The 12,778-nt window shown below is 41.1% G+C and overlaps 1 protein-coding gene and 1 non-coding gene across 4 annotated transcripts in view; both read right to left on the reverse strand.

Annotated features, from left to right (window-relative positions):
- Positions 1-12,778, reverse strand: part of LOC126377855 (uncharacterized) — an 87,150-nt gene that overhangs the window by 17,274 nt on the left and 57,098 nt on the right. For 2 of the 3 annotated variants that reach the window (XM_050025847.1, XM_050025846.1), the window contains exons 2-5: positions 8,931-9,034; positions 8,506-8,594; positions 7,162-7,292; positions 5,875-5,985 (exon numbers count right to left, since the gene is read on the reverse strand). In XM_050025847.1, the coding sequence (XP_049881804.1) occupies positions 5,875-5,985; positions 7,162-7,292; positions 8,506-8,594; positions 8,931-9,001 (402 nt within the window). In that variant the 5' untranslated portion in view covers positions 9,002-9,034. Of the gene's footprint in view, positions 1-5,874; positions 5,986-7,161; positions 7,293-8,505; positions 8,595-8,930; positions 9,035-12,778 lie in introns of those variants that run through there. The other variant, XM_050025848.1, reaches the window with a different exon arrangement.
- On the reverse strand, positions 7,852-7,923 carry Trnav-cac (transfer RNA valine (anticodon CAC)). The gene has a single exon. It is a non-coding gene; the product is annotated as a tRNA-Val (tRNA).

Below are 12,778 nucleotides of genomic sequence, written 5' to 3' on the forward strand. Positions count from 1 at the left end.
GAAGGTTGGAAAGTCGGGAAAATTATCTCTTTGATCAAAGGCTCTGATGGATTGGTTAGAGTAGCTCAAGTTAAAGTAGGAAACTCTATCTTTACGCGATCTATTGCGCACTTGTATCCTCTGGAAGCCGAAGATGAGGAACAATATGATCCAGTACCTCAAGATACTACCAAGAATTCAGAACCCCTTTGGTTGCCTTCGGAACAGTCAGTGAATACACCTGATGTTGTGACAGAAAACGTAGATGATATCCATATAGATACATGCAGCAACAATGAAACTGCAAATACTGAAGACATAGAAAGAACTTATGATATTTTGAATGTGACAAATAAAACGGCAGTGACTGAGAATGAAAATGAGAATGGTAACAGATTTAATGAGTTAATAAATGATGATGATAAAATAATGGACAATGAATCATTGGAACAACAACCTGAAATAAATAGACCAAGACGGACTGCAGCGGTTCGAGCCCTTCAAAAGATAAGGGAATGGACACACAATTTAATGATTACCTTACAACTCTAATTGTTCCCGGCGGGAGTGTCGCGGCGTTTCCGCGAGATGTACATATTGTAATATAGCAATACTGATTAGTCTATGGTAAGTTGTCTCTGATATCGTTATCTAGTTGCTATGGTTACCTAACTGTTTTTCACAAGTTCAAACTTCCCACGTGAAGATATAATTTTGAGATGTGAAATTAATATGTGTTGAAAGAGGGAGTCCAGATATGTATTGAAAGCTAAGTACCTTAGAATAGTTTCTTAGTAGTTTATTACTCCATGGTTCTTATTGGTGCTATATCCCTAGATGTTACTTTGTCTAAGAGACATACACTGGAGGTAGATGTATGGATCTGTCGGTGCTTGTATGCAGGACTTATTTGCAATGCTTATTATAAATGTGGTTCACCCAATGTTCATCATTGGGTTTCCCCCGGGGAAGATGACTGTCTCAGGCTGTAACGTGGTATACAGCCAACTTGTATCTCACATGTGGTGTTGGTGTTATACAGGTGAGCCTTTGGATCTATTGTAAGTTGTTCAATATGGACTCCATTGCGGTTTCTGTTCGACCGGGTCATGGCATTGTCCGCCGATATTGATATATCAGGTGGAGTGGGTGTTGCCCGAGGCCAGTCTACATTGTGTTAGACATACCACGCTATGTGGTGACCACGAATTGCAAGATAGACAAAGTAACTTATAATTATTGTGTTTCTCAAGATAGACAGAGGTATTTGGTGATTCCATGCAGAAGGAATCATATTATAATTTATGTTAACAGGTAACGATATCAGACCGATAAGCGAAGCAGAATCTATGTTAACCTGGCTAAACTGGGAACAGATGAATGAAGATATCATAATCAACGTGAAAGTCTAGTAAGTGCATAATTGTTATCATAACTGTTCTGTCGTCGCGATTAAGCTGTTTACTAGCTTCTTAGGTCACTTTATAGGCGGCGATAATATATGTATACACAAACAGCCTCTATATTTTACGTCTTGGGCCCTGCGCCGAGGTTTTCCTTGCAGCTTCTTTTCCTCGTTTACAGGTTATGAGAAGCTGCAGTAGTTTTAGGCGGATGAGACGTTCGTTATGTAAAAAATGACGATTCAAAGTGTAACTATGTTACCTGATAAAATAAAGATGTTTTTGAATTTCGAATTGAATTATATACGTCTCACTGCTGGGCAGAGGCCTCCTCTAAATCAACCGGAGGGAGTATAGAGTGGGATAGCGGATTTTTTCACTTTTGGAAATACCGCCGCTGTAGAGGAGTGCGGTGGAGTATGATCTATTCATTCTTTGGTTGCTTGTAAGGAAGCCTTGGTAGTGGGGCCACACCCCGAGCACTCCATACGCGTATGCGCGAACGAGACAGATAGTCCGGGCCCTCTCCCTTACTGAGAGGCTTACGGCCGTTTTTAACCCCCGACGCAAAAACGACGGGGTGTTATAAGTTTGACGTGTCTGTGTAAATGTGTATGTGTCTGTCTGTGGCATCGTAGCTCCCAAACGGATGATCCGATTTTAATGCGGCTTTTTTTGTTTGAAAGGTATATCAGTCGAGAGTGTTCTTAGCTATGTTTGGTAGAAATCGGTTCAGGTCTTCAAGGTCATCAGGTCGTTTGTTAAGTGTGATAGAAATGTTACACGCTCAGTTTGCTTGCAAGCATATGTGGGATAAGTTATTTTTTGCTTTTTATAGGGTTTAGCATTTTTAACCTTTAGTCATAATAATTGAGTACTTCTTTTTGATCGGGGGTTTTTAAAATTTTTAATTTAATGTTATAGACTAAAGTAAAACCGAGAGGGGATGAGGTCGGCGCCCGATACGAATAGGCTGGTTTCCTATTAGTCAAATCAGTCACTTTTTACAAAACGTCAAAATACGAAATTACTATGGAATCTGCATGAAAAAGTACACTGTGACGTTACAGAAAAACGGGATAAAATGTCGGATTTATTATTGCGTTTTCTTGGTTTATTCGTAGATAAGTTAAATAAAGAAAAAGTTTATCGTTACTTTTAGATCTGTCTTTATTTAGTAATCAGAATTTTAATATTTATCTTGAATCTAGTACACGACCCAATTGGCGCGGGCGTCCGGGCGGAGAGATGCCATTCTATACGTAGTTTTATTCTGTTTATAGTAAAGGTGATTTCAGCCATTGATGTATATAATTATGTTACTATTACCTATTACTTATAGTTTTCGGGGTACAGAATTCCAAAACTTAGCGTTTCCACTATAATAGGTGCTAATGTACAGTCATGAGCAATATAATGCACCCACTTGAGGACTCTGTCGCACTAACATATTTGACATTTAGTGAGACTTACAGTTCAATTTGTCAAAAAAGTTAATGTGACATGGTACCAAAGTGTATGTACATATTAATGCTCGTGACCGTACCTATCTAAATGTATTTTTTGTTCTTCTGTACGGGTTTACTTACTATTTTGTTCATTACACCTAGAAGGACGTACATTGAGCAAATTGGAGATGTCCTTAGAAAATGTTCAGTACGATCTACTCTGAACCGGCGTGCGTGCATGAAACGATTGATGAATGTGGAGGAAGCAAGAAAAGTATGTCAGGATCGAAGCAAATGGAATTCCAGTCTCTCTTACCCCGGTGGGAAATGTATACATTATTCATGTTAGGACTCTGTATCAAAAGTGACTGCAAGTTGTCTTGTGAGTACATTTGTGGCTCTGCCCATCACACAAGAATCGCGCGTGTGAGGTTATGTGCCTATGGATGTGCATAATTACGTATATTTGTAATTCCTGGGCCAACTTTTACCCACTCCTGCCGCGCAGTATGCCCGCCCTTGACTCACATTCGTCCGCCCAAACTCGAAATTTCCCAAAAGTGACTTTCACACTATTCCCAGCATTTAAACGCCGCAACGCGTCGCACTTTCGTATTTTCTTCTTTTCTATCACGCAGAATCCTCATTTGCTAGAGCGAGATACCTAAAGCTTCGTCGATTACGCCGCGTGCAGTCACATTATCTCGTTTTTGCAAATGGCAGTTCTGAGTTACAGAAAAGGATAGACACATAGGAGAGTGTGATGCGGAGCGGCCAAATGTAGTGCAACTATTGGTGCTTAATTCATGCAGACGTCATCTAATTTTATTTTAAGTTATACCTGTCATTTTCTTATCCGCTGAAAAAGAGAGGGACAGGTAATCGACAGTCATAAAATTTATGCCACACACGTCATGTAAAACAACCGTCTAAAAAATTTACAGGGTTAAGTAGACAGCACGTCAAACGGATTGCATACCAGCGAGATGCCTATTTTATTCGCCCGGGTTATTCATTCGTTTTAAAATTAACTTGTTTACAATCATCTGTCCCTTTCCTTTACGTCGGAAAAGAAAATGACGGGTATAACTTAAAATAAAATTAAGAGGTGTCTGCAGGAATCGGGGCCATTGATGAGTTCAATCTTATAGCATAATAAGTCTATGCCGGCCGGTACTGTTGGCGACCTTGAACATTATCGATACTATTGTTTTTATTTTTTATTTTTTAAATTATCGATAGCCGTCTATCGATAGGCAACACTATCGGCCGGTTGTTTGGTTAATGCGTTCTATTTCTAGCTAGCTATGGCGGAAAACAGATTAAAACGTCAAACATTTCATTTTCGTCTGTAAGACACGTGGTTCGCGAAATGTTTTATGTTTCGCGGATAGTTTTGGAAATAAGGCGCCAACGGTACTCTGTACTAGGTCATAGTAGAAATAATTTGCTTTTGCGCAATTAAATTCGATGTTATGTCTAAAGCGCGCTGAGTTTCCAGTGTTTTCATTTAGCAATTTCAACAACTGAGTTTATTGCTATGAATTGTTTGCTAGGCGTTTATTTGTGTTTTGTTTGTAATAGTAAGGGTAGTGTAGTGTTTCTATGTTATCAGAAGTTGATTGCGTCACTGCAGCTCTTTGTCTGCGCTGACGCAGTTGTCTACAGGTAGGTGTAGGTATGTGACTCTCTAAGCTCTTCTTCTTCTATCGTGTGCGTTGTGAGGTGGATTACCAACCTCATCAACCCTGGTGTCAGGATTACTATTGAGCCGCTAAAGGCCCCTGACATGGCTCATGTAACGACTACTTACTTACATCAGTAAGAAGTAACCGGGACTAACGGCTTAACGTGCCTTACGCGCTTAAGGCCTGTCCTGTTACTGTTACCCTAGGCTCTGTGACTTATGTCCTCTTCATATAGAAGGCGTATTCACGTGCTAGGCGATTTTTAAATACAATCTTCTCAGGCGACACCTTGAGCTGAGGTTCACCCCCAACTGGGCAACCTCAGGCCTGTTGTCTTAAATTATGTAACGGCCGAAATCCCTTAGCACTTCCTATTTAATTTTGTCCGGCCAAATAGTTAATGCCACATGCGGCAAATCTACGTCAATAAAAACTAGTAGATGCTGCTTGGGTGTTAAAAAGGCCACATCGAAGCAATTAATCTAAAAACGCAATATTGCATTTTGACATTTGCGCATATAAAAGTAAGTGCGCAATGCAAACAAATGTCAAATAGCAATATTGCTTTTTTAGAAGAATTGCTTTGACATGGCCTTTTCAACCCCCCTATGTCAGCCAATTAAAATAATTGGACTCGCGAGAGAATACCCATAAGTATAGTTAGTATAGTTCTTGCAACACACGAAGGCACTGTTATGAAATAAAGCATAATACTACATTTTATTATTATAGAACGGACACTCCGCCCCGCACCAATTCGGATCGGTGCCGAGCTAGAATTACCTCACCCCCGCTGGGTCTCACTTTAGTTTGAATGGCCGTTAGTCGTTTAGGGGTAAGGCCGGGTTTCCACTGACGCAGTGATGGGCGGAGAAGAGCGTAGATGTGCGGATTTGACCAATCACAGCGATCGAGAGAATGAACAACGAAGACTCTATGTCACTCTCTCCCTCACGGTGATTGGTCGATTCCTGCTCATCTCCGCACAGTTCCGCGTCAATGGAAACGCAGCCTAACGCCTTGTCCAGATGACGCGATTTACTCGCGTGGTCATACCACAGAGTACTTAACATCGTACTTATACAGACGACATCTCCAAGCGTGCAGGAATCTATAAAGTAATCAAATTACTCTGTGGTATGAAAACGCGAGTAAATCGCGCCTTCTGAATAAAGCGTTAGGGAGCGCGCGCGGATTGTCTGTCGCGCTCCCACTTATGCATTAGACGGCACAATGTAAGGACGAGATTTTTGCAAGGGGTGTCTGTGGCAATGTGTGCGCACCGTCTAACTATAGCGAAATATCTTTGTGAGTTGAAATAACTATACTAAGAGAAATCATACACTTGTCTCTCACCTTAGTCCCTTCCAGTTCGCCCTCTTCAGGCACCACGCTGAGGTCGTTGAATGCGACTCGTGCGCAGCTCTCATTGCACTCCGGGCATGCGCTGCAGACCGACGCGCTGTCCTGCCAACACATACTGTGCTTTATGTACTGTAGTAATAAAATCAGTTTGATGGTAATAAAGAACTTGGCATGAAATTCAACACAGTAGCACATCAAACGCAAAGATACCGTTTACCGATTAAGAACACGACCACAAAAAAAATGTAGTGGATACGTAAAACCGGAAATGATAGTTGTTTAAATCTCTCGCTTGTTTTGAACGTCCAAAGGTGCTCCGCTAAGCTGTTTCCACCGGAGCTGAGCTGAACTAGGGAAGGTAAATGAAGCGATTCTATTGGTTCTCGATAAACGCATCCCTCGCTACGCGACCCCGCACATCGCTGGTGGAAACGAAGCCTAAGGTCTACGTACGTCCGAATGTTCAGGCGAGGAGAAATGTTGAAAATGTTTTAGTTAGGTAAAACCGGAAATGTTTCTCGTGTAAATCTCTCGTATGTTTTGAACATACAAAATCTTCGCTCCACTAAGCCGTTTCCACCAGATGTACTGAACGAGGGAAGGTTAAGGAAGCGATTCTACTGGTTCTTAATGAACACATCTCTCGCTACGCGTTCTCTGGTGGAAACGCAGCCTAAGCAGTTATGTGCCGTACCGGGAATGTTATGTAAAAAAAAAGCGTTATTAGGTAACCTTCAGGCAAATAAGATCAGAGTGCAAGAAAGAACAATTTGAAAAGGCAATGAAATGTAATGAAGTGAAATGAAGTGAAGTGTAGTGAAGTGAAGTGAAATGAAGTTTCATTTTATTGTAGTAATTGCGGTCATACATTGTGATGGAAGTAAGTATTATGGCTCAGCACAATTAGTCATGTTCTGACATACAATACGTAATTATTATAAATCTTACTCTAATTAGCTAGTCACCTATATTTACACCGGATTTACATACTATTATTAACATTAGGCACGTTAAGCCGTTGGCCCCGGTTACTACTTACTGATGTAAGTGAGTAGTCGTTACATGAGTCATGTCAGGAGCTGTGTCGGCTCAGTAATAACACTGACACCAGGGTTGATGAGGTTGGTATTCCACCTCACAACCCACACGATTGGAAGATTCTTAGAAAAGCAGCCAGTATCTCTACTATTAAAGAGTTTTTACAACGGGAACATCTTGGAAACATTTCCACTTTGGGAACATTCCCATGGCACATCACTGAGCCTAAAGTCTACGTACGTCCGAATGTTCTGGTGAGGAGCGGCGCTCGCGCAGCAGGTGATCAAGTCTGTCGTACTCGTACCGAAGCGCTGATATCTCGCGCTTGAGTTGGTCATTCTCACGCTTCAACTTCTTTATGTCCGACTGACCTGGTAACACGTGAAAAACACATTAAAGGACCTTACGTACAGTCATGAGCAATATAATGTACCCACTTTAGGACCCTGTCGCACTAACATATTTGACATTTAGTGAGACTTACAGTTCAATTTGTCAAAAAAGTTAATGTGACATGGTACCTTAGTGTATACATAATGCTCGTGACCGTACACACCCCGGACACTTCATAGAAACAACCTCGTTTTACACAGACACTACAGATTATCGCACACGCGCATCTGTGTGTGTAACGTCTGACACCATACGAATCAAGTCTAAACTATGTTCGAGGGTTGCTTCTTATTGTGTGGATTGTGAGGTGGAATACCAGCCTCCAGCCATCAACCCTGGTGTCAGGGTTATGATTGAGCCGCCAAAAGCCCCTGACTTGACTCATGTAACGATTACTCACTTACATCAGTAAATAGTAACCGGGACCAACGACTTAATGTGCCTTCCGAAGCACGGATCATCTTACTTTCGGACAATCAGGTGATCAACGTGGAATATCCTAACCAAACTAGGGATCACAAAGTGATTTTTGTGGTATGTCCCCACCGGGATTCGAACCCGGGGCCTCCGGATCGTGAGTCCAACGCTCAACCACTGAACCACAGAGGCCAGAGGGAGGGTGAGGTGAACCTAGCTCAGACGCTGGTGGGGAGCGGAGAGTTGTCGTTCTATACGTAGTATTATTCCTTATTCTATGGTACTATTAGAAAAGAATCGATCGGCCTAATCTCGACTTATACATCACTATGCTATGAACGGCACAACACTGGCTTCTATACTATGTCAGATCTAACTCCCCTTTTTTGAAGTCGGTTAAAAAGGAAAAAGTCACCGATAAAGGTCATCTTTCATACAAAGCTTTTCTTTTTTTCATTTGACTTATTCAAACATTTCTTATCCCTAGAGGGAATACTTCAAAATGTCGCTAAAGGTTGAAATGACCAGGGGGTTGTAAAATATACCTATAAACAGTACATAGCTACCTCTTCTTTTTTCTAGCTTTAGCGTAGAATTTTCCGTTGATTGAGGGAAGGCTTGTGCCCAGCAGTGGGATATATATAGGCTGTTTATATTAAGTATGTATGTAATTCTAGGTCGTCGTAGGTTTAGGTTGTTTGTAAGTCGCGAGGAATCGAAATCTCAACAAGGAATAATGAAGATGAAGAAAAGAGTCAGACAAAGGTACCTTACCCCGTTCAACTTCCGCATTGATGTTGATAGTGCGGAGTCTTAACTCTTCGTTTTCGTACAGCATCCCGCGGGAGGACTTGCGATCCAACCTGAAAACAAATGTTATTAAAGACATCGAACAGAATCTTCTTCTAAATATATAAAACGAGAAACTGACTGATTGGCTAACTGATATATCAACGCAGCACAGCCTAAACGGTTAAACATAGGCACTTGAAATTTGGAAGGGACGTAGATTAGGTACCGTAGAGGTGCACTAAGAAAGCAACTCCCGAAATTCCCACGGGAGCGGGAATTAGCGGGAAAATCGTTGTTCGCACGTTGTGTCTGCTGGTCGAAGCCGTCGGTATGATTCGCGTCGTCGCGCGCGTAAAGCGCGTCGCGCGCGGTAATGTTGCTGTAACGCGAGGGCTGGAGTTACTCACTTGCGGTTGGGCTTGACGTTGACGTCCTTCCTCCTCGTCCGCAGCATGCTCGCGCCTGTCATCCCCGACATGCTTTTGGTGACGCGCCATGCGTCGATCAACACCTGAGAACAACGGAGATACTTAACTTCAGAAAAAGTTCCAACAGTCTAAAGTGTGGAGCGTAAAACTGGAGGAACCCATGGTCCGCTTCCGTCAATGTGTATACAGGTGTTAGTGACATCGTAACGAATACTTAGGGGGATCATTCAGACTGTGATTCTAAGTTAATATCAAGAGTACCAGTACTCCTAGAACTACAGTTTATTATAAAAATTAACATTCTGTGTGTGTGAGAACGTATAACGCCATTCCGAGCTACCCCTTCTAAAGTTTCGATCTTAAGCCAAAAACTAGTTAAAGGGAAAGCTTAATTTAGCTTAGCTTAGTTTTATAGCTTAAGTGAGTTTTATAGATAATTATATTAGTAATTATTTGTAAGTACTTTATGTAATTATTATTGTATGTCACAATATGACTAAATGTGCTGAGCGCTAAAAGAATTACTTCCATATATATATATGAGTACCTCCCACATTTATGACAGTAAATTTTTATTTCATTTCATTTCCACGGGTCCTGGTAAGGCGAGCCATGCTTCCTCGTAAAGTCGAGGTTTCCAGACACAATAGTAAAACAATGGAGTTTGGATTTTAAAGGCACTGTCGGCGTTACGACCTTAAGAAATAATATGGTTGGTTTTGATTTAGGTATGATGTCTTCTCTTATCAATTTTAAAGCACACAGATAGATAAAATACTTTACTGAGCACAACGGACACAGGATACAGAGATAAGAACAACAGATACAGAAAGGCACAACATGCGGCTTCTCGCAGCAATTTCTTCCAAGCAAACTTTGGGTACTTACAGGAAAATTTTGGACAAATATAATAGCGTGTTAGAGTAACAATAAATATTTAAAAGAACTACCTACATGAAATAAGTACATTAATGTATCTACACCAACCTAAGTAACACTAACATAGTTCTCAAGTACGATTACACCATAATTGGGGTAGTCAGACGTACATCCATCGCAAGGTGAACTAAGTACCCACACGTCACTGAGCTTTCTGTTAGACCAACGTGATAGGTGAGTCGTATCGCCGTCTGTAATGGTCGAGCCAACTGTGTTAGTGAAAACTGCACTTAAGATAAATTAATAACTGATCGGTGCTAGTCCGGTATTTGGGTTCGAACCGACGCAAAGCGTTTGAGAAGCACGCCGATGTACCACAGAACCACAAAATCAGAACACTTCACAAAACCCTTAAACTTCGAACTTGTTTATTATCTTTCAAACTCACCTACAGAACACTCCAGATATTAAAAACCCTTCATATTCATTTTAAATTTTTCTTACTAAAAATGGATAGCTAAATTCATCGAACGTAGACTAATAGACCGGTAGTAATCGCCTGAAGCCTTATAAGAACCGATTAGACTGGCAACCGGTCAACTGGCTTACCGGTACTGAAGGTATGGTACCGGTATACCGGTGGAGAGCACTCTACGGCCCCTTGACCATGCGCAGTACCGGTATTTGCCTTTCTGAGAGCGAAAGACGACGCCACGCTCTTGTCGGTTCTCCATTATTGTATATCAAAGGCCAATTCGTCTCTGACGTCGCTAAATGCCTTATCTGAAATTTTTGGCGACCTGATTTGCACCTTTTCAATAAGACACAAATTATTTTAGCATAAAATTGCAGATATATCCGTTTGTAAAGTCAGCCACGAATTCTTTGACTTCATAAGACACGACGTTCGCTTTAAGGGCCTGTCCACATCACCACGGCACGACGTCGTCGCCGTGGAACGGTGCGGTGCCGTGGCGCGGCACGTTGCCGTAACGTGGGAATTTACGTTGCCGTACCGTAAAAATGTACCTCACGACACCGCAAAGTTACACGTTGCCGTGCCTTGTAAACTTTCGGTACATTCTTCACCAAATAAATAACAGTCTCGTTGTAGATATGGACCGCACAAAACGTATTCTGCTTCTGTTGTGTGTGTAACTTTGCGGTGTCGTGAGGTACATTTTTACGGTACGGCAACGTAAATTCCCACGTTACGGCAACCTGCCGCGCCACGGCACCGCACCGTTCCACGGCGACGACGTCGTGCCGTGGTGATGTGGACAGGCCCTAAGCTCTTCTTGGTTTTCCCGTTCCCCTCTTTCCTTCTCTTCAAAGACGCGAGCTTAATTGCGGGTGGAAGGAAAGCTAGAATACACATAAAAGGAGAAACATACATACATAAATTCACGCGTTGTAATCTCTAATAGGGTGGGTTGACGAACAACAAGTAATCAGGAGACATCTCAACCACTAAATAAGTATAATTATACCAATATAAAATATAAAGTCCACGCGCTCGTTCTTTCTCCTTACAACCTTATTAAGGGTGGTATTAATAAACTAATCTCAGCTGAGACTGCCCAGTCTCAGCTGAGATTAGTTGAGAGGTGAGTTTTGCGCTCAGAGGGGTAAGTTTTGCGCTCAATACAATTTGGTGGGGGGCGGAGAGTTATCGTTTTATACTTTAAGATTATTCTTTATTTACTATTATTTATTTCTACACAATAAAACAGACATAATGGAACATACAAAGAAAACGGATAGTACCTACAGGTAAACTTATCTCTAAACAAAGAGATTTCTTATTTTTTTTTATTATTTCTTTCTTTTTTTTTTCTTTGATTCATTATGCGTACTTATACTGTACTTATCTATTAGTAAAAAACTTCTAGTTTCATGCTTATCGCTATCCGCTACCACTCAACCAGGGCCCTTACTAGCTGACGACGCGAAACTAAAGTACCCCCTACACGTTGATTTAATGAGATTCGCGTACCAAGGGTCCTTGGTGGTAGAAATTAATTACTTACAGGAGAAAATAAGGCAAAGATCATGAGGGCTCACGTCCACCTTGGGCTAAGAGACTGTCCTGACCTTCCGGTGTTTTGATAACCAGTTTTTTTTTATATAGTACTTACATCTAAAGTTACTGGGCTACTTCAGAACCCTGATGCAGACCCCGCTAGCGTGGTCCACATTTCCCCCTCCGTGTTTCCCTCTTTCAGCGCTTATCGCTAACGGCCCATTGGGTTTGGTCTCAGATTGTCTATGTAGCAATATGACTAACTACATTAAATACTATATTGCAAACTGACTATTTAGATATCATTTCATCTAGATATTATATCGACTATCATGCAAGGGAATACCTCTTTGTTACAGAAAGCCAAAAACCTTAACATGATCGGCTATTTACCTTACGAAAAGTATTGATAAAATTGCAGCCTATGACATAAAATATACACTGCCGGTAAAATGGATATGGGATTTGAGAAGCAGTCGATGCATCATAAGGCTTTATATGCATCATATATTTGGTTATGAGTCTTCGGTACATCGTATAAATTTAAAAAAATGAGTACACCTACCTACATAATACTTATGGGTGACACTAAAGTAGGATGGTTCCGTTTCAGGATTAACATTTAAACATAAACGAACCGAATGCAATGCAATACACAATACTTTATTGCACAGGAGGAATTTTATATTCTAGAACATTCTTTTAAATAAATAAAATATAATGTGCACTTTCCAAGCTCAGGTAAAAGTGCTGTGCATTGAATAATTGATGTTATGCAGGTATCTACAAGGACGTCTCTACAGTAACTTTAATATTTTATCCTATAGGTACCGACCGTAAAATAAAAAAATTAGATGGTGTCTAGAGGAATTAGCATCAGTATGTAGGTACGTTTGGTACCAATCACATTAACTTTTTTGACAAA

The sequence above is a fragment of the Pectinophora gossypiella genome, chromosome 24, assembly GCF_024362695.1.
Source record: "Pectinophora gossypiella chromosome 24, ilPecGoss1.1, whole genome shotgun sequence".
Classification (NCBI taxonomy): domain Eukaryota; kingdom Metazoa; phylum Arthropoda; class Insecta; order Lepidoptera; family Gelechiidae; genus Pectinophora; species Pectinophora gossypiella.